Source organism: Muscardinus avellanarius, assembly GCF_963383645.1.
Source record: "Muscardinus avellanarius genome assembly, chromosome: 4".
Taxonomy (NCBI): Eukaryota; Metazoa; Chordata; class Mammalia; order Rodentia; family Gliridae; genus Muscardinus; species Muscardinus avellanarius.
The window spans coordinates 79,302,561-79,323,698 of NC_137789.1; the positions used below are offsets into that span (position 1 = coordinate 79,302,561).

General features: G+C 44.7%; 1 protein-coding gene across 1 annotated transcript; it reads right to left on the reverse strand.

The window, feature by feature from the left end:
• Nucleotides 1-546: 546 nt before the first annotated feature.
• Nucleotides 547-1,647, reverse strand: FAM110B (family with sequence similarity 110 member B; the record flags this gene model as incomplete). Its single annotated transcript, XM_080695257.1, has 1 exon — nucleotides 547-1,647. One exon carries the CDS (start codon nucleotides 1,645-1,647, stop codon nucleotides 547-549), a length of 1,101 nt encoding a protein of 366 aa, XP_080551383.1.
• Between the last annotated feature and the right edge of the window lie 19,491 nt (nucleotides 1,648-21,138).

A 21,138-nucleotide genomic window follows, 5' to 3' on the forward strand; every position in this document is an offset into this window, starting at 1 on the left:
GTCAAGAGGCAAACTTTGACATCAGGCTCACCACCCCATTCCACAGGAAATCCCGCCTGGTCCTATCTGTGTGCTGGCAGAACTCATTTACTTCTCCCATGTAGACAAAGCGGCTTTTTATTTCAAAAAGATTCTGCTTTCAACTTAAAAGCCAGTTGATAAAACTTTTAATTAAGACACAAGAGCGTGGGATATAAAAACACAAGAACCACATAAATATTGAAGAAATCGTATACCGTTTTTGTGTGTGTGTGTGTGTGTGTGTGTGTGTGTGTGTGTGTGTGTGTGTAAACAGTTTTGCTGAAGAGCAAAGCCCTACTTAGATTCTGGCCTGAAACTTTTGGCAGATGTGCGTCGAGCCAGGCTCTGCGGAGGGTGACGAGGAAGCAGGCCGGCCGCCAGGTCGACAGGCATGCAACTTGAGAACATTGCACAACAAGCAACACAAAGAGCGAAGAAGCTCACGACACTTCAAGGAGACCTCGGGACCCTCGCCACGCGGCTGCGCCCTGACCGCCCTCCCTCCTGCCCACGTCGTGTCGCGTCTCACACGTGGGACACCTTCTGTGACTCCCTAGCCTGTTTGATGCTGTATAGCCACTTGATGATCCTAGCGTTTCTCTCGATGGCAGAAATGCCATATGGCACCCGGTCATTGGCACCGTCGTCATTTCTGAGGTCACTGTTGCTGTCCTGAGACTGCTCACAGTCCGAGCTGATCATGCTGGCGCTGCGGAAGTTGAGGGATATGATGTCGGAATTAGCCCTTGCGAAGTTCTCCATCCCCAGGTTCTCCAGCTCTTCGGGGTCCAGGCCACAGTAGTTGAAGAACCTCTCCACGTCCGCGTCCACTCGGAAGTAGCGGTCACTCAGGTCCGACTTGGACCGCTGGAGGGAGGGTCTGCGGCCGACGCCGCTCGCGGGCTCCGCGGCAGGCTCGGCCTCGGGGGACCGGGCGGCCGCGGCGGGGGCCTGGGGCTTGGGCGGCAGGGGCGGCGCGGAGCTGCTGCAGGGCGCGGCCTTGAGCGGCCGGGCGCTGGGCACCTTGCGGATGTCGGAGGAGCTGTGCGAGACGTGCAGGAAGGGCTCGGCCGCGGGCTCCAGCCGCCGCCGGCCCACGTGCGAGCCGCCCTCGGGCGCGGGCCCCGCCTTGAGCGACTCGGCGAAGGAGTGGCGGTGCGCATGCGCGTCGGCGCCGTCGGCGCGCGGCGGCGGCCAGTTGCGCGGGCCGAGCTTGTGCGCCGCGCCCGCGCCCGCGCCGTCGGAGCTGTTGAGGATGTTCTTGAGGATCTCCAGCTTGAGGCTCTCGCGCTGCGCGCCGCCCTCGGCCCTGGCGACGCCGCCCAGCGCCCGCAGCGTGGGGCTGCCGAGCGCGCGCCGGGCGCCGGGGCCCGCGGGCGGCCGGGCCAGCACGGCCGGCTTCACGGGCTCCTGCTTGGCGTTGATGACCTCCTGGCTCTTGACGTACTTGGCCTTGTCGGCCTCCAGCCTCTCCACGGCGCTCAGCCGCTTGGGGTTGGGCTCGGCCGGCCGGCGGAAGTAGTCGGGGCCCTTGTTGAGGATGCGCAGGGGCACGGCCGAGGTGAAGGTGCCGCCCGGGCTCACCGGCTTCACCATGCTCCCCGTCGGGAGCGTCTCGGTGGGCATGGCGGGCGCTCTCTCCCCGGCGGCCGTGGTGGATGCTCTTCTGGGCGCCTGCGGCCGGCCTGAGCAGACACATGTACCCGGGCGCGAGGGCACCGAGGGCGGCCGGCCGTCAGCGGCGGCGGCAGCGCCTCATCTCGGGGCTGGAGCGCGGCCCGCCCCGCCGCCCGGCGGCTCCCGCGCGGAGGCCACGAGCCGCAAGTTCTCCTAGTCCGCGCCGCCGCCTCCTTCCTCCTCCCCGAGGGCTGCGGGAGTCTCCTCCAGGTCTTTGTGCTCAACTGCAGGCAGCGCTGAAACACAAAACAGCCAACCGCAGGTTAGGAGGGGCGGGTGACATCACGGCGGCAGCCGCGGAGCGGGCGCCGCCCCGCCCCAGGGTCGCGGCTGCAGCTCCCGGTTAACCGCGCTCGGCGGGCGGCCCGACCCGCGCCCAGGCCCGGGCTCGCGGGGGAGCGGCGAGGGCCGCGCTTTCCCACGCGGAGCTCGCCCGGCCCCGCGCCGGCCCGGCCCGCCTCCCACGCGCCGGCCCAGCGAAGCCCAGTGAATGGAGGCTCAGCCCAGCCCGCCCCGTTCCCTTCCCCAGCTCATGAAAGCGCTGGTTTCTGGAGAACGCCTTGCCTACTAGAGGCTACAACGTGGGTGATTAACCGTGTGTCCCTTCAGCAACGGATGAAGCAAACCTGTGCTTCCTTATCACGAATCTGTCAGTAACACTGGAAACAATCGCTAATTTAACTCTTCCAAAACTGAAAAGACGGACAAGAAACGGGACTGGCGGGAAATAAAGCAACCAGTTCCAGTTATCATACTTTTGCTAACCAACGTATTTTAAGAATATTCCCCTGAAAATCAAGATTGTGTATGAAACGCACCCCATTAAACACAAGCTTTAAACAAGCTTTTCGGTTTTAAGAATAACTAGAAGTATTTTTGGATGAACCCTATGAGTAGCCGATTGGACTATAGTGAGCAGAAATCAAAAGTTTCCATGTGGCACATTTATCTCCCAACCTCCTACTCTACTATGAACAAATTTAATATGCCAATCATATCTAAATAAGGTAAAGCTATAGGAAATTTGTGTAATAGTTAAGGAGTCATGGGAATACTTTCCCCCCCTGAACTTATACATGACTTTCTGAAAAACTTGATTACCAAAACCAAAACCCAAAGAAAATAAAAACCCACTCTGAGAATTTTCAATACTCCTGATATAAGGGTTTAAGAAATTTTTCTGTTTCACATACACAATACAATGTAGCATTTTCCCCTGAACACTCTCCTCTCCTTTCCTGCTGCTACAGTCTAATTATCAGCTGATAAACAACTGGTCAGTGACCTTGTCAGCATTTTAAAGTATAATTAGGAATATTAAGAGAATATTCCACTAGTATCCAAATAACTACTTTACAAAATACATCAAGTGACATTACTAAAAACCACCTCACAGGTAAGAAAATGACGACAGGAAGGGACAGGCTGCTATTTCTTTACAATCTTCTGAAAAGCTTCATCTCTAAATCCATCACATTTTATTCTAGACAATTTTAGTGATCTGCAAAGGGATCTATTCTAATAAAAACATTTTCGTATGCAAAACTGAAGAACCCAAGGTAATTCCTACATAATGATTTCCTTTAATTGTGCAGTTCTATTTTGATATCTCAAACTAATTTTAAAAACCATCTTCTCTCACGAAGATTAAATGAAATTGTTTCCTTGAATGTATATTTTGGATAGAACTGCCAGAGGGAGCCCCAATTCTTCTGCAGAGTCTCTGTGTCTGCTCATCTACTACTGTGGGTTCACTTCACTGGAAAGCTGATCCCAGGGCCTTGGTAGTGGGGGAGGCACAACTTGACCCCCTGTACTGAGGGGCCTGGGAGCCACAGCAGGCAGCAGAGCCGGGGCTGGGAGGCAAGCCCAGTGATCACCTGAGACCCTTGCGGGAGGGCTGGCTCCAGGACAGACTGTACTTCTCCATAGTAGGTGCCATGCAGGGGCGAAGAAGATGATATCCCAAACGCAGAGGCCCCAGAAGCAGCTTTCTCAGTGACCTTCTTCTGCCCTCTCTTGTCTCTCATCCCTCATTCCCTTGCCCCTCTAAGGCAAGCCATAAAAAGTTGTATTCCTCTTCCCAGGGCAAGTCACAGAAACCAGAGCACCTTTTCCCTAAAGCAGCAATAAATCCTCAGAATCTTACTCTAACCTTTCCCTGTCCTTTTGAATTTTTTCCTTAAAAAAAATTATTTGATCTATCTTGCTTGATTAGAGAACACAGGACCCTCATTCCAGAAAGGGGAATGGCCTATATCCAGAAGGAAGGAGTGACACACAGACAGAGCAGGAAGAATCCCAACAGAGAGGCCTTGCTGGGCTTTGCCCCTCAGTTGATTACCGTTACCATTTGTTATAAGGGGTGCTGCCAGGAGAGATCTCCCCCCTTTCTGCTCCTATAGTACTATCACTACTCTTCACCTGTGGAGCTTCCCAAGTGCCCCTATGGAGGGCGCTGTGCCAGGAGGTTCAGAGCAAAGCGAAGAGGGGCCAGAGATCTGCATATCAGCTTTGTGCCCAAAGACCAAAGCCAACTTCTAGTACTTGCAAAGATGGTCCAGTGGGCAGTGGGAAACAGAGTTTATATCCCTTTCCTGGAGCATTTATTGGACAAGATTTCTACAATCTCTTCTTATGAAAACATCATTTAGCCCTGAGGGGCTATACTGAGCGAGCTATTTTCAAAATGGTACCTTGGAGTATTGGCAAACAACTATTCTCTGGCACCTGCCTTTGTGATTCTTGGGGGAAGGCTCTTTGAGTGATGAGTTATGAATAACATACAGTGGCTTCACAGCTCTTGTTGGCTAATTCTTCTCACCATCATCTCCTCCAGTTCCATCATACTAGGACCAGAGAGGCCTGAGTGTTAACACCGTAGGCTTTGCTTTGCTGCATGGCTTCTATCTGTTAAGGTGGGTTTTGATGCTTCCTTGCAACACTAAATAGAAATCATTACTCTCAATCACAAGACAGAAGAATACCAATCTATCTTCTAAAAGCATTCCCCAGTAACCCCTTGTTATCTTTTTTTTTTTTTTCAGTACTAGGAATTGAACCCAAGAGTATTATGCCCCCAAGTTATTCCACCAGTCCTATTTTTATTCTTTATTTTGAAACAGGGTCCCACTAAGTTGTGGAGGGCCTCACTAAGTAGCTGAGGCTGGCTGCAAATCTGTGATCCTCTTCTCTCAGTCTCTCATGCACTGGGATTACAGGGGTGCATCACTATGCCTGGCTCTTTGTCTTCTTTTTTCACATTACTTTCTTTATTCATGAGACAGACAGCCCTTGGGATGGCTCCTTCCAGGCTCTCCTGTAGCTCCCAAGCTTAGGAAGCAATGGCTATACATAAAATCAGTGTGAAATGATTAGGTTACAAGTAGCCATGATTTGTGACCACTTCATACTTCATTTCTTTTTGTTCCCATTTCTCTCCTCTCTTTCTTTGCCATTCCCAATTTCCCTAATTCTTTTTAGCTCAGCAATGAAAAACAACAGCAACAACAAAAGCATCTTATTGGAAGACTCCAAAACAAGAGAAAATGCTGCAGAAATATTTGTTACGGGATAATAATAGGCATACTTAAAATTTTCTATCTTAAATGTCAACAAACCAAGCCTACTTCAAAATAATGAAGGTGGCTTTCACTGTTCTTTCTCTTAATACTTACTTAATCCTTAGTTCCTGTTCTTTTACTTTCAATGGAGAAACTGCTACAGAGATGACTGCATAGGCCCAGAGAAATTACCCTGAGTTTTGTATAGCCTTTGAAGTATAGAATTCACCTGATGTAGACCAGGTATATCTGAGAAGAATGGAGGAAAGCAAAGGACCCAGCAGATAGACTGGAGCTACATCTCGGTGTCTTGAGGTCCTGTATAAGCCCTCCAGTCCTGCCAGAGACAGCAGAGCTGACTCCTGGGTCATGGACTTGATGTTGCTTTGGAGAACGAAAGTTTGATTTTGGTCTTGTATGATTCCATGAATAAAAGTAATTAGTCTTGCTTTCCCCTCCTAGGGTGCTATAGATCAACCCTCAGATCTTGCCAAGTTCTATACCACTGAGCTACACCAGTATACATGTATAGCCCTGCCTGATCCCTGATTTATGGCTCAGGAGAGAGAACACAAGCCTGAAGGAGGGAGAAACTTCTATTCCCAAACCATGGTGGCTGCATTCTACACCATTGAATAGCCATTTGGAAATATCATGAAAGAAAGTTGGGCATGGTGGGGCATGCTTGTAATTCCAGCACTTGGAAGGCTGAGACCAGAGGATTGTGGTTTGTGGACATCCTCAGCTACTTAGTGAGGCCCTCTGCAACTTAATGAAACCCTGTTTCAAAATAAGGAATATGCAAAAAAATAGGGCAGAGGGTGTAGCTTGAAGGTCAAATGCCCCTGTGTTCCATCCTCAAACCTGCCCCCACCCCGAAAAAAATATCATGAAAGGATAAAAAGGACTGACAGGAAAATTTTGGTCCTGCCATAAATGCAAGCAGGGCACAGAAGACACTGGGACAAGAAGGAGAAAGCGCATCATGAGTTTCACTATCCACTCTAATGAGCCTTCTCAGACTTTTTTTTTTGTATGAAAATGCAAAATCTGATTCAGTTGATTTAGATTTAGGTGAAGCCGTAAATTCAGATCCCCAAGTGATGCTGGGGATAGCACTAGAGAAGGGAAGGAAGCCCAGGCCTTGATCAGCAAGCACCCTACTTGAACCAAAATGCCTCTAGCACAAAGGAAATGGATAAAGGGCTCTTGTCACTTAAGTGCTTAAAACATCTATTTACCAAAATGGCTGTCTCAAGTTTTTTTTTTTTTTTTTTTTTTTTTTTTTTTTGTGTGTGTGTGTGTGTGTGTGTGTGTGTACTTGGGATTGAACCCAGGGGTATTCTACTTACTTCTGAACTACATCCCTAGCCCTCTTTTTTTTTTTTTTTTTGAAATAGATTCTCAGACTCTTGCTAGGTTGCTGAGAATCTTTCTACATTGCTGAATCTGCCCTCTTGTGACCTTCCTGTCTTAGCATCCCAAGGACTCAGATTACAGGCATGTGTTACTATGCCTGGCTCCATCTCAAGTTTTCAAAACCATAGTGAACTGAATTCTTCTAATTTCCAATTTATCCACCACTCATAGAGGCAGGCATGTAAAGACCAGGATCCTGAGCTGATGTATAATACTGAGAATATTTGCAACACTGGAGGTAGCTAGGGCTAGAAAATGATCTTTGGAGCACAGTTTATTTGTAAAACGCTAAAGCCAATGCTCCTGCAATCCAGGCAAGGTGTGCCTCGATGCCTACAAGGTCAGGTGAGTGCCTGGCCTGTGTAGAGGAGACCCCACAAAGGGTTGCCATGGGAATGGGGCTCACCATCGCTCAGAAGCAAATCTAGAGTGCTGAATATTCTCATTTTAAAATTCAGTATTGTAAAACACTGTGGGCCAAATCTGCTCTGCTATTTTGTTACTTTTTTATGTAGAGTGCTTCTAGCAAATAAAAAGAAAATGAGTCTCTAGGTTTTAAGTAGGAAAGAAAGCCACTGGAGTTACAGCAAGCACCGTGGGAAATGAATGCACTCACAGAGGCCTCTAAGTATGTGAGAGAATAGGTCATTTCTCCTGTTTGTCATGGTGGAGGAAGGGGCAATCATGCTTTAAAGAGCAAGCCTAATTCATTCAACTCAAAGTTATCTAATGACCTAGAGTCTTGATTTTCTTAATCATAAAAGCAAACCTGTTGAATCTGGTGAGCTGGAAATGTTTTTAGTTCAAACATTCTTGGAGGTATAGAGGCCAAAGAAGCAATTTGCCTTTGAAGTTCGTAAGATTCTAGAAGAATCAATTCTTTTAGTTTTCTACATGTCATATCACAAAACTTTTATAATTCCTGTAAAAGAATGTCCTTCGGAATATCTCCCCCACACACATAACAGTATCTGTGCTTACATTCTGCACTTTGGCTTTGCCAAGTTTTTTACCCCAATCTTTTTTATGATTTTAGGCACCAAATTCCAACTTAACTAGGAATTACTCCCAATATTTATATTCTTGGCTTTTCTTTCTTTGCTATTTTTGGTACTAGAGATTGAACCCAGGGGCATTCTGCCTCTGAGATACACCCCTGGACCTTTTCTTTTTTCTTTCTTTCTTTTTTTTTTAAATATGGTCTTACTAAGTTGCCAAGGCTTGCCTAGAACCTATGGTCTTCCTGCCTCAACTTCCCAAGTACTGGGATGATAGGCATATACCACCATGCCTGTCTGGGCCTTTATCATTTAAGAACAGTTATATCAGTTTTACATGAGAGTGTTAACTTTTGAGTTCTTTACCAATGAAAGGGAAATGCACTCAAAATATAATAAGAGCACTTACTGAATTTTGGGCTATTTTCAGTCAATTGGTTAATACCTATTAACTGAGCAATTATGTATAAAATGTGAAGTAGAAATATCACAAACAACTTAGCAAAAGATTCAAAATACATTGTGTAAACATTAACTGAATAATGAAGATGGTAAATGTGGTAGGATTATTGAAAAGATTTGAAGATAAAGGGACAGTGAGGAGAGGGGACAGGTTAGCACAGGTAAGAGTGAGGGCACCTGGCCAGGGCAGCTCCCTGCCAAGTTCATGGTACATTCGAGAAACTTTCAAGACCCCAGTGGCAGTGTGAGTGTGGAGGGGTGTGGAGAGATCATGACAAGGGCAAAGAGAAATGGATGAGCCTGGAGGGTAATTAAGCATGACAGGCATGGTAAGAATTTTTTTTTTTTCCTGTACTGGGGATGAACCCAGGGACATTCTATCTCCAAGCCACACCCCCAGCCCTATTTTTTTATTCTTTATTTTGAAACAGGGTCTCACTGAGTTGCAAAGGGCCTCGGTAAGTAGCAAAGGCTGTCCGTGAACCATGATCCTCCTGTCTCAGCCTCCCAAATGCTGGGATTACAAGCGTGCACCATCATGCCTTGCTCAGAATTTATTTAAAAAAAAAATGCCTTGGCCACCGGTACTTGGGAGTCAGTACTTGGGAGTCTGAGACAGGATTGCAGGTTCCAGGAAAGCCTGGGAAACTTAGTGAGACTCTCAGCAATCTATTGAGACACTGTTTCAAAATAAAAAATAAAAAGGGCTAGTGGTGTAGCTTGGAGGTAGAATCCCCCTGTCTCCAGTATGGAAACAAAAATTCCTTGGGCAGTGTAGCCAGGATGAGAGGGAGCACATGGGCCTGGAGAGGTGCTCAGAGCTGTCTGGGGAGGGAGGTGGCCACCTGGCTGGCACTGTCCATAGCTTTGAACCTTGTCTCTACCTCACAATGCTGAGCAGCCTTGGACAAGGTACTTTACCTTCCTGGTCCTCAGACTTCCCCAACTGGATAATAAAAGTACAGTCAGCTCTCCTTATCTGTCTTCTCACATATAACCATTCTACCAACTGCAGACAGAAAATATTGGACAAAAAATTGGAAAAGAATTGGAAAGTTTCCAAAAGTTGGCCTTTAATTTGCCATACACGGAGGGACCTGGGTGCAACCTGCTGTGGGCTGGGCAGCTTCACACCTCTCCAGGCTCCTGTGCTCCTGCCCCCCCGTACTGTAAGGCCTACAATAGCTGTGTCTGTGCCAATATATTAAAATTTGTTTTCTTTTAATTTTTCTCTAAAAATATAGTGTAATAATGATTGATGCAGCATTTACATTACATTAGATATTACAATTAACCCAGAGGTAATATGAAATATTAGGGAGGATGTACATAGGTTCTGTACAAACACACTTTGCATTTTCTATAAGGGAGTTGAGCATCCATGGATGTTGGTGACATCCCAGGGGTATCCCAGAATGATTCCCCCTGCAGAAACCAAGGGAGGGCTGGAGTTCCTGCTCAGGGTTTCTGACAGGATTAAATAAGAGCACACAGACATGTCTCATTCACATCACTCTCACCAAGAGGTGTCTCTGGATGAAGAGAAGATGGGCAGTTCTAAGAAATGTGTGTGTGAGGTACATGGACCGAACCCAAGGCAGACAGGGTGTGAGGGTGAGGGGGCCTTGTTGAGGATAATCCTAGGAGTAGTCTGCAGAAGTGCCAGCTCCAGCCTCCTCTTCCTCCCTCCCTCCTTCATACACTAGGCTTAAGCCAAACAGAATGAGGGCAGAGAGGGCAGCTGTCCAAGTCAGCTCTGCCCCTCCACACATCTGCCCTTCCTGCCCCCTCGAGATGTTTTTAACCAATAGGGTTTCATGAAACAGGTTCCCTTTACAAATATCATGAACCATTAATAGTACTGTGGTTATCTAAAAAAAACTTCTTCTTAAAGTTTATTCACAATTAAAGCTTTGTTTCTGTGGGTTCAAAGGAGCTCTGCTGTTATACTTGAAAGGCAGTTGTTTATCCATTTCAATTAATAAAATATTCCAGGTTTTCCCACATATTCCCTTTTCTTTCTAGCGCATAATCACTTTAAGGACTGATCTCTTTTTTATTGTGAAAATAGCTGTAAAAATGCAAAAGTAAAGGAGAATAACAAAAGTGAAAATTGAGGAGTAAAAAGCATGTATCAAATACTGAATGTGTACACTTTAAACTGGACAGAAAAGAAGAATCAGAAGGTCAACCATGTGGAAACAGTAAGTCCAAACTACCACCTTTGAAGGAGCTGCACTTTTTCAATTACTGAATAATGTTTCCTCCCTTTTATCTCTGTAGTGAATCCTTCACCATCTATAGTTCTGATGGTAGACTCTTCTCTTTCTGACCTCAGTGTTGCCATCAGGAATTGGCTCCAAGTTGTAAGTAAAACAAAATCTTGCCAACACACTCACTTCCTGTATTCTTTGAAACCTCTGGCTTTTTTTTTTTTTAACAGCATTTAAACTTCTGGTGACAGTACTCTAATCGCTTAAGTTTTTTAGTTTGTTCTTTCAGTTGGCTAGAGTAGGTCTTCTAATGTTAATTAAAAAAATCCACTGCCCCTCAGTTTCTATGATTTTGTTTAGTTAGATTTTCTGATTTTCTACAAGATGGATAAACCATTTCCCCCACTTCACCAGCAATGCTTAAGTCTTGTTTCTTTTGACCTATGTAATCTATACAACCAGCGGATGGAAAGTGAATGTTGAGATGAATAGAGCCAGGGAAGTCGATGTTTGCCTGCTAGAATTTTTCTGGACATGGCTCAAGGATTATGTACCCTGATTGCTCACATAATGTGCTGGGGCATATTAGTATACCAGCACAAAACTGGAATAGGCCTTCTTATCACTGGGGGAGAATTATTCAGTGTGTATGAGTTGATCACCCCTTATTTGAAATTCGGAAATATTCTAATATCCAGAACTTCAGTGCTGACATGATACCAACAAGTAGGAAATTTCACACCTGATCTTAGGTGATGGGCTGTGGTCAAAATACAGGTGTACTAAAAATAGTGCATGAAATTACCCTCAGGCTAAGATGTGCATGAAATGTGTAGTATTCATATTTAGGCTTGAGTCCTATCTTTCAGAAAACTCATGTATATGAAATATTCCAAAATCCAAAAAATTCAAAATGTGGAACACTTCTGCTCCAAAGCACTTCAGATAAGGCATACCAAACCTATACTACACTGCTGCAATATCTTCCAGGCTGAACTGAGCAAGTCTGAAGAGTGGAAGTGGGTGGGGTACTGTTTGCTCCCCACAAAGTTCTTTCAGGATCTTGGGCAGGCAAAGACAACCAGCCAGATTTCCTGAAACAGGAGCAACTCTGCCTCAGAACAGAATTAGGGCACTAAAGCTCTTTAGCTCAGTGTTGGATGCACAATGCCAAACCACCCATGAAGCTTGACAGGGGTCCCTTGTAGCTCAGGAATCTGGAGACCAGCTTGTCACTAGTGTCTGAGAGGTCAAAGGGCAGAGACTATGCTGCACTCACTAATCAATGCACAGGCAAGAGGAAGCTGCATTTCTATGAGCACCAAGGGGAGAGTGCTCTAGGGTTATCATCAAAGGAAGTGAATGCCCACTTGAACCCCTGCAAGAGGGGCAGACTATGAGAACCCACCAGTTGGGGGTACATCTGTCTGCATCCAGTGAAGCCAAAGGCAGCCAAAGAGAACAAGCTCTGAAATGCGCCATGCCCGGGGAACACCAGATCCCAGTAGAAAGGGCCAGGGAGGGGAACCTTGTCACTCTTCCCTTAGCACTCTGCCTGCAGCCCGTACATCTCACACCCAACACAGTGCCTACTCATGAGAGGTTAAAAGTAACACGTCATGAGTGGGAAGGAGCTGGAGAGAGGAAAGAAGGGAGAACAAGGTCACCCAAGTCCCTCCTTCTCAAGGTTTCCAAGCTGGCTTAGGATGGATCTGGGAGTAGAAACTAATTTAATTTGACTGCAAGGTTGGAGCCTTGATCTTAATGATGGGCAGGATTCTTCCCTACCTGAAACTGATCTGATGTTTCTAAATTATTTAAGAAGATCTGCAATAGTCATGAGTCCTATCTGAGATGTTTTCCAGGGGTAGAAAGGAAAATTCAGAGGAGCAAATTCATAGGGCATGAGAAAAAGCATATATTCTCTGTTTATACCTAAATCAATCTAGCCCAGAAGATAAAGTAGGCCCACAGAATAGTCTCATGTTTTCTGCTTGCTTGTTCATTGACTGGTGGAGGACTGGCCTGTGGCTGCAAATCTTGAGTTACAGCCAGGGTCAGCTGTCCCTACTCCCTGGCTTGGCTACTTTCAGCTCTGGGACCCTAGGAAGGTCACTCAAGCTAAGTGTACCTCAATTTTTTCTTTTATGCAACACTAATAGTCACAATTCCTGTAGCTCGAAGGGTTGACATGCCAGTCCTGTAAGTAATGCCATGCAAGTGGTCAGCATGGACCCCGGCGCCAAGTTTGTTCAGTAAATGCAAGCTTTTATTAACTGTTGCCCCAATGTCCCCAACTTGGCCTTGATAATCACCATCATTAGATTTCAAGCTTTGCGATAAGTGAATGATCTTTTGTCTGCAGATGATCCCATTACTTTCAAGTGATACAGCCTGGGCTATTTCTGTCAAAGTGGATTGACTGCTCAGTTTCTGGCTAAAAGGGCAATCGCGTGACCCCATTTTTATTTGAGTTCCAAAGAAAATATATGGTTTCAAATTTCAAAGCAAACAGTTATGTGAGCGAAACAGGCTCAAGTAAACAATAAAGCCATTATTAAAAGTGAAATGGACCCTAAAGTTTGAAGGAGGAAAACAGCAGGTCGGATCCCCATCCCTAATGGATTCTGTATGTTGATATCATTCTCTAAGGTCATTTAGAGAACCTGCTCCATGCTTCATTTCCATCTAAGTTAAACCATTAGAAAGAATGGGAGGGGTTCTTTTCAAATATTTTACCTCCTACTTATGACAGTTAAGTGTAGTAGGGAATGAGAAACAAAAATCAGATTTCTGGGCCAACCTTCTCCTTGGTCTAAGGTAAAGAATGGCTTGGTGTTAGACCACCAGTTTGTATCTGTGTGGGGACCCTGCCTCATCTGGGGTTACAGAAGCTGATGCTGCCTGTAGCCATTGCCCAAAGTCAGTTGGAACTATAATGATGAAAAGTATTCCCTGTAGTAAAAAAGCAGTACTATTAGAGTTTTTAGTGAAAATCCAGTAGGCCTGCCTGCCTTATGCAAACACAAAATAATCCCATGACCTGCCAGTGGTGTCCCCTCCTGTACAAGGCTTAACACTGCTCCATCTTCAGCTGAGACAACCTGTGAGGCAACAGGCAGACTCTAAAGGAATGTGGGCTGCAAGGGAGCGTTGTCATTTCCACAGCAGAACCCACGTGGTCCTCGGGTTCCACAAGACCTCCTAGTGAGTTTGGGTCCGAGAGTTAGCTGGTTCTGTCCCCTAAGTGGACCAGAAGCAGCAATAACCCAATCTACTTCAGTGATTTTTTAATTCAATGATGAGAAAGTCTAGAAGCAATTCATGGAATCTGTAAGGTAAGGCTTAGCTAAGTGTTTCCACTCATCTGACCCGGGCTGCCTAACAGGGTGTCTGATGCCCTTGCATAAGTGAGGATGTGAGTGCTGAGACCAGACCAGGAGCCAGGGCTTTGTGGACCTGGGAGCCCACATCCAGTTCTTCCACCAACATCGATTTTAAGTATCTGCACTTGGCATATTACTGTTTTTTCCTTTAACCGTGTAATTAAATTTGTCCCCGAAGGCAACTATAGCACATACAAGAAATATTACTCTGGCAATACAAACAAACAGAATATTTATTTCAAAAAAATTAATTTCTAGTGAATAGCTTGGGGGCAAAAGATAACATTTACTATGAATGAATATTTATGTATTATAATAAAATTGTAAAGCATTTAAACTTGAAGGGAGAAAAGGAAAGCAGCCTTATTTTTTTCCTTTTTGGAGGGGGGAACAAATGGACCAAATCCACTGTAGTTTCGACAAAATTCTGTATGAATGATTGTAAAGAACTGGCTGGTAATAATGACCATTTCATATGAAGCACACACAGCATCTCTAGAAATGCACTAATGCCTTGGTGTGCTTTAAAATTCAATCCCTTTAAAATACAGAAGCTCCTCTTGGCACAATGGGATTCTGTCCTGATAAACGCATTCAAATGAAAATATCAAATTGGAAAATGCATTTAATCCACCTAACCTAGCAAAGATGCCAGCTTAGCAAAACACCGTGTATGTGTTGCTTGTTTCCCACTGTAACCCTGAGGCTGGCCTGGAGCTGTGGCTCCTTGCCTTGCTGCTACAATGCAACATCATCAGCATTCCAAATTCAAAGTGCAACTTCATAATGCTACTTTCACACCATCATAAAGGAGAAAACCAATGGAAATTTGGAACAATTTATATTTCTAAAGCAGGTGTTAAGCTCATTTTACAGTTGGGAGAAGTGAAGGTCTGAAGACAATAGGGAAGGTGTCTAAGCCTAGTGGTGGGGGCTACATTCACCTTGTTCTGCCAGTCCTTGTCTCTTGTTGCTCCAGTCTTAAGAAGATATATACAATACATGAAATATATAGAGAGAGGTACTGGGGATGGAACCAAGGAGCATGCCACCTCTGAGCTGCACCCTCAGCCTATTTTTTATTCCTTATTTTTAAAAGGGGTCTCACTGAGTTGCAAAGGGCCTAAGTAGCTAAGGCTGGCCATGAACCTGCGATTCTCCTGTATGTCATATGTGTGTGTGTGTATATGTATATATATATATATATATATATATATATAATGTGTATGTGTGTGTGTATGTGTATGTGTATGTATATGTATATAGGTATACATAGGTATATATAGGTATATATAGGTATATATGTATATATATGTATATATATTGTGTGTGGGTCTTGGGATGGAACCCAGGGGCATTTGACTTCTGAGCTACACCACCTGCCCTGTTTTTTATTCTTTATTTTGAAACAGGGTCTCACTAAGTTGCAGAGGGCCTCACTAAGTAGCTGAGGCTGTCCGCAAACCACGATCCTCTGATCTCAGCCTCCCGAATGCTGGGATTACAAGTGTGCACCACCATGCCGGGCTCCTCCTGCATATTTTTAAATGCTTGTATTTAAATAATCTAGCTCAAGTGATCTTCATTAAATATATTTTAGTTATTAAAATGTACTCATTTGCCACTCGCTATTTAGTACAAGCTTCCTTCAGAAAGTGAAAGAAAACCAATCTTGACTTTTGTTAAATCAAATAACCATGCCACTGGTTAATATCTTAAGTGCAAAAGGAGAGAGAATAAAATCTTTATAAACCATGTTCCATACATTTTGATATTTTTTCACTCCTGACTGCAGCTCTATTACATCTGGCTGAACTTGGATGACAATAACTCAAGACTATTTAGAAAGGAGTGTAAGAAGAACTCATAATAGCAAAAAATAGGAACCAACCCAGGTCCCCATCAACAGATGAATGGATTGCAAAATTATGGGAAATACGCACATTGGAATTCTATTCAGCTATAAAGAAGAACAAAATCATTTCATTCGCAAGAAGATGGAAAGTCTTGGAGAGCATTATGTTAAGTGAGGCCAGCCAAGCACAGAAAGAGAAGGGACATATCTTTCCTCTAATATGCACAAATTAGGGGATACCAGAGGGACTCCAGATAATGGAGGGGAAATCTCAGAAAAGCTAGAATGGAAGGATAGGAGAGGAAGAAAGCTGAACTTGATTAATGAGGGTCTACATCTGAATATGTATAAAAGTATGAATATAGCATGGTTACCCTGGACACTCATTGTTGCGGGGGGAAGACAGGGGTTGGGGGGAAGAGGGCACTAAGCACAGTTTAAATGTATACCATTTATTTTCAATAAAAAATATACAAAAAAAGGAGTGTAAGCAACACAGGACTGTGGCCCCTCCAGCTCACGATGCAGGGCGTCTGCACAGCAGCCACACACTTCTTGTTGCTCGCTATGCATGAGTAGGCACTAAGATGTTCACACCACTGAACTAAAATGGTAAATACTTGGTAAATAGTAGTACACATTTCTAGGTTGCAATGGCCCAGTGATGTCAGATAAAACACTTGGGAAGTTAAGAATGTTTATAAATTTGAAACAATATTCAAAATACCTCCTTCTGACTGGAGATTATGGTGCACAGAAACTGTTTATTCACAACTTAACAAACACATTAGCACTAAATTAGGCTTAAAACCCAAACAAGATGCTAAGATAAATGAATGCAGGTTAGAACTGTAAAGCAGAACCAGTAGGTTGGTTAAAAAATACTGAATCTATGGTTGATGTCATTTGCCAAGGGACACCTAGAAGTTCTCCATCTCCTGAAGAGCTCTTGGTACAGCAGCTGTTAGAACAACTAGTTCTCTGCTTCAAGTGTATTCCGAAAAGACAAAAAGCTTTTTATTTTTATTTTTTCATTTATAAGGGTTCATATTGAACTGTGGTACAAATAGTAATCTTCAAAATAAGACACAGAAGGTGATAGACACCTATTTTTTGCATCATATTAATCTTCTTAGCATAATGCATCTAATGGTACCAGAAATGGCTTTGCCACAATTTGCACTTAGAATATTATTTTGGAGTCCAAGTGATAAGGAGCTCAGGAATGACTCATAACTTCCCCCATATTCAGTCCCCTTCCAGCTCTGCCTCTGAGTTGGCTGGAAGGAAGGCAGCAGGCACAGGCTGGCTGCTGGGCTTGGGGAGGTGGTTTGGTCAGGCTGTGTCTGGAGGCAGGATGGCCTGCGAGCAATAGGAAGCAACATCACAAAGGGAACTGGAGTGGGTTCTGCAGCTGCAGGATTTCTCTCTGTCCAGCTTCCTGCTTCCACATCTGCTCCTTCCGGGGAACCCTACTACTGCCTTTGAGTGTTCTGAGCTGAAGAGTCACCAAACCCACCTGGAAGCTTTCCTGATCTGCTGCGTAGCACCCCATCCTTCCTCCCAGGCACTTCCCTTCCTGTCCTGATGACTGGGGTGGGGTGGGCATAACTCTCCTACTCCACCAGGGAGGACTGCAGCAGCTATGTGCTTTGGCTGCCCCAGCATGACAGCTCAAACCGGTGAGAGCCAAGTTCAGAGCCTCCAGTAGGGATTCTTGTTTCAAGGGTGCTCATTTGGTGTGGTTCAGAGGTGGGGCATGGCTGGGGGGTGATCCCTGTGGTTGTGGTGAGGGTATCCATCCCCAGCTGCTGTGTCTCCCCCTCTACCCACTCCCATGAGCTGATTGAGGCTTATCTTCTTCTGCCATGCCCTAAAGTCTTGCCATCAAGCCTTTCTGCAGCTGTGAGCTGGCTGACTATGGACTGACCACTGAAATCTCCAGAACCTCTGAATAGTGAGCCCTAAATAAACCTTTCTTCCTCTAAGTTGTACTTGTTTGGAAGTTTTGGTTATAGTGACAAAAAAGCAGATTAAAACATTCAGGATGTGTCTTTGCCTCAAGATAAATTAAGATAAATCTAAAAACTTCATCTTATGTATTAGCAAGATGACATGGCTTCCTTCTTTCCTATTCCTGCTTCCAAAAAAAAAAAAAAAAAGAAAGAAAGAAAGAAAGAAAGAAAGAAAGAAAGAAAGAAAGGAAGAAAAGAAAAGAAAAGAAAGCAAGCAAGCTCATTTAAGAGGTTTCCTCAGGATTAGGTTCATCTAAAACCTACGTTAAAAGTAACCTGATAAATATTTAAAGTAAAAAACTACAGATGCTGGTGGAAGGACAGGCCCATTTTTAACTGGATTGAAAGCGTTTCTTCAACAGACATGAACACAGAATGCACCTTTCCTGAGCTTTCTCTTTAATATACTAACTGCCTCCGTCTTGATTACAGCTTCTCATTCCTGTTACCTAAAGAGATATAACTCCCCGAAGTGAAACACTGAGTTCAGGTTTTTAGAAATACTTTTCCTTTTCTTAGTTCTTAGCCTTGTTATTGTTGTTTAGTTAGAATGGAGTTTTTTGTTATGTCTTAACAACAAAAGAGAATAACTTTGCTTGTGGCAAAAGGTAGCTTGTTGATGTGTAACGCTGCCTCATGATCTCTCAAGCTTTTGCATCTGGGCACCTTTGCCCTAAGTCTAAAAAGAGAAACACTCTAGCAAACAAATGTTGGCTGCCCTGCACCTGGGAGTCCTCTTGCCAGGCAGGGTTGGAGCCTTGTATTTACCAGCCCTACCCAGCATGCATTTTTTGGTCCCAGTTATCAGATGGGGAAGTGGAGGCAGATAAACTGCAAGTGCTTGGAGTCTCTGAGCTGCAGGGGCTTGCTGTGATGTCCCAGGCCTGGGCTCGTACGCTGCTCTGCATAGTCATGGAGATACCATGGCTCAGATGAGTGACGAGGGACATGCAGTGACTGGAGGAGAGGACAATGTCCTCTCACCACCGCCAGCCCCTCCCTGACAGGCACCATGCTGTGTTTAAACTTCCTCCTGCCACAATGGAAAAGCCTGTGCACCCACCACAAAAGGGATGCTGTAGATAGTACTTCCTGTACCAGATGATTAACTAGTGAGGGAAACGAGAGGCAGGAAAAAGTCCTGAGAACCTGGTGACAGAGGCATTCATAATACACAAAAACAGGCCCGAAGAATCAGAGAGGGCAGGGACAATAAAAGCTCTTTGACGAGATTCTCCTGGGGGCTCTCAAAATGTCAGGGAACTCTCCTTAGTGGAAACTAAATATCCTAATATCTTCCTAAGGAAATTAAAATATTTTCTGAGCAAAATAATAGTAACAATCTAGCCGTGATTCGATTAGACAAAAAGAGACTTTATTTTAATCAAGCTTGAGCCCATTCCTGATCAGACCACAGAGACACAGTGAGACAAAGGCAGCATCCCACACTTCTCCCTCAGAGGGATGACCCAGAAAGACCACATTAATCAACTTAATAGAGACAGACGAACCAGAAGACAGGAAGATACCAGTAGTGAATTTGTTCGTTCAGTGTCTACTGAGCATCTTCTACATCCCAGGCAGGGAATGAAATGAACAATAGATAGAGCTCACGTATATGGCAATAAACAAGTGACTATAATATGTAGTAGTGTTATGGTGCTACATAACATTAGCCTGGACAATGAATAGAAAGTAGGACTCACTTGGGTAGACATTGCTGTGGACCTGCATAAGAAGGGTGCTTATGAGTGCTTGGTGGGTAGAGGCGAAGATGGGAAATAGCTAGAGTTGTGTTTCTTGAGTTTGGAGTTTGGAGGTGAAGGGAGAGCTGGAGGTTGGTAAGCAGACTCAAGCGCAGCCTTGACACCAGAGTGGTAAAAATGACACATGCGTACGCATTGATGGTAATGATACAGTGGAAAAAATATAGCATATATTTTCTTCATAGGACAGACTTTACTGAGACTGGAGAGAGAAAAACAGGAATCCCATGCCGGGTGTGGTGGCGCACGCTTGTAATCCCCACGCTTGGGAGGCGGAGACAGGAGGATCGCACAGGTTCGAAGCCAGCCTCGCTGGCTTAAGTGACCCTGTTTCCAAATAAAAAATATAAAATAGGTCTGGGAGTGTAGCCCGGAGGTAGAAGAGTTTCCAGGAACACCAATACCACACACACAAAAAAAATCCCATATTCTAACACAGGAGGAAGGCAATGGCTTGAAAGTGCCAGGAAATTGAATGGGGTGTGCAGCATTGAAGGACATCTGGGTAGATGATAATAGCTATGAAGGAATGTTGAGGAAAGGTGCTGCTCTGGGTTGAGGCACATTCCCAACCAGCCCCTGGGGAACATGACATTGGACATGGGGGAGGAGGATGTGGCCAAGGCCAGGAGATAAAAGAAAATCTGTGCTGTGAATGGGGCAATGTTAAAGATGTTGGTGGGTTGGTAGTTATCTTCCAGTATAGATTATGAATTGTCACAGAGGCAAAACCTAGTTATCAGATGTTGCACTTCTCCACTTGCTAGAAGTCTCCCTTTGCCTAAAGTAAATCATTTGATGGATGACAATTTTATCACCTACAGGACAGAGAAAGAGGGTACTGCATCTGCAAATTTAAATTTTATCCAGGGGAAATCAGAGTAGAGAATGCTGAGGAGGGGACTCCAGCATGTGACAAACACGGCCAAGTGGCCTACACACAAGGCATTGTACCAGGCGCCGGGGACATGGCACGAGGGGAGCAAACTCGATTCCCCACTCTCGTGGCACAGCTGGGCATCCACGCACATTCCAGGAGAAGGGTGAGGTTGCATGGCTGGAATCTAAGGGCCTGGCATGGCCTCGTGCAGGAGGGCATATAGTCAGACAGTGTGAGTTTCCACCAGCTCTACAGTTTAATACCAGTTTACTACTGAATAATCACCTCTGTAAACTTCAGGTTCCTTGCCTGTGCCATGAGGGTGGAGCTGGACTCATTTTAGCTCAGTGGCAACACATGCTAGATATTGTTCATTTTAATAAGCTATAGAAAACACTATCAGATAAGTGCCATGACTTCAGAGGCCATTTGCAGATTAATAGAAGAATGTGTGAACAATTAAAACTATCCCAAACTGGAATCAACTGCTTTGTAAAAAATTGAGCTTTTTGTCTCAGAAAAACATTCATGTAGAGGAGGCAGGATATTTTAGAGGACTGCCCATCCAGGATATTTTAGAGAGGACCCCTGTACTGGGTGAGAAGATGTGGCAGAAGAATGTTAAGTTCCTTTCCAGTAAGGTCTAGAATCCTCTCAAATCTCTCAGTGCCTCGACTCAATTTACTATTTTCAAAGCAAGAAGAAAGGAACATATGGGCAGAGAAAACCACAAAAACAGAAGAAAAATGTAAAGATATACTGTAATAAATAATTGGGTATGAAAACAATAACTGCAATGGAATATATTAAGAAAGAGGCAAGAATACTTTTGATAAGTAAGTCTAAGAAGAATCAGTGAAGAGGAAGCTATAGGGAATAGAGG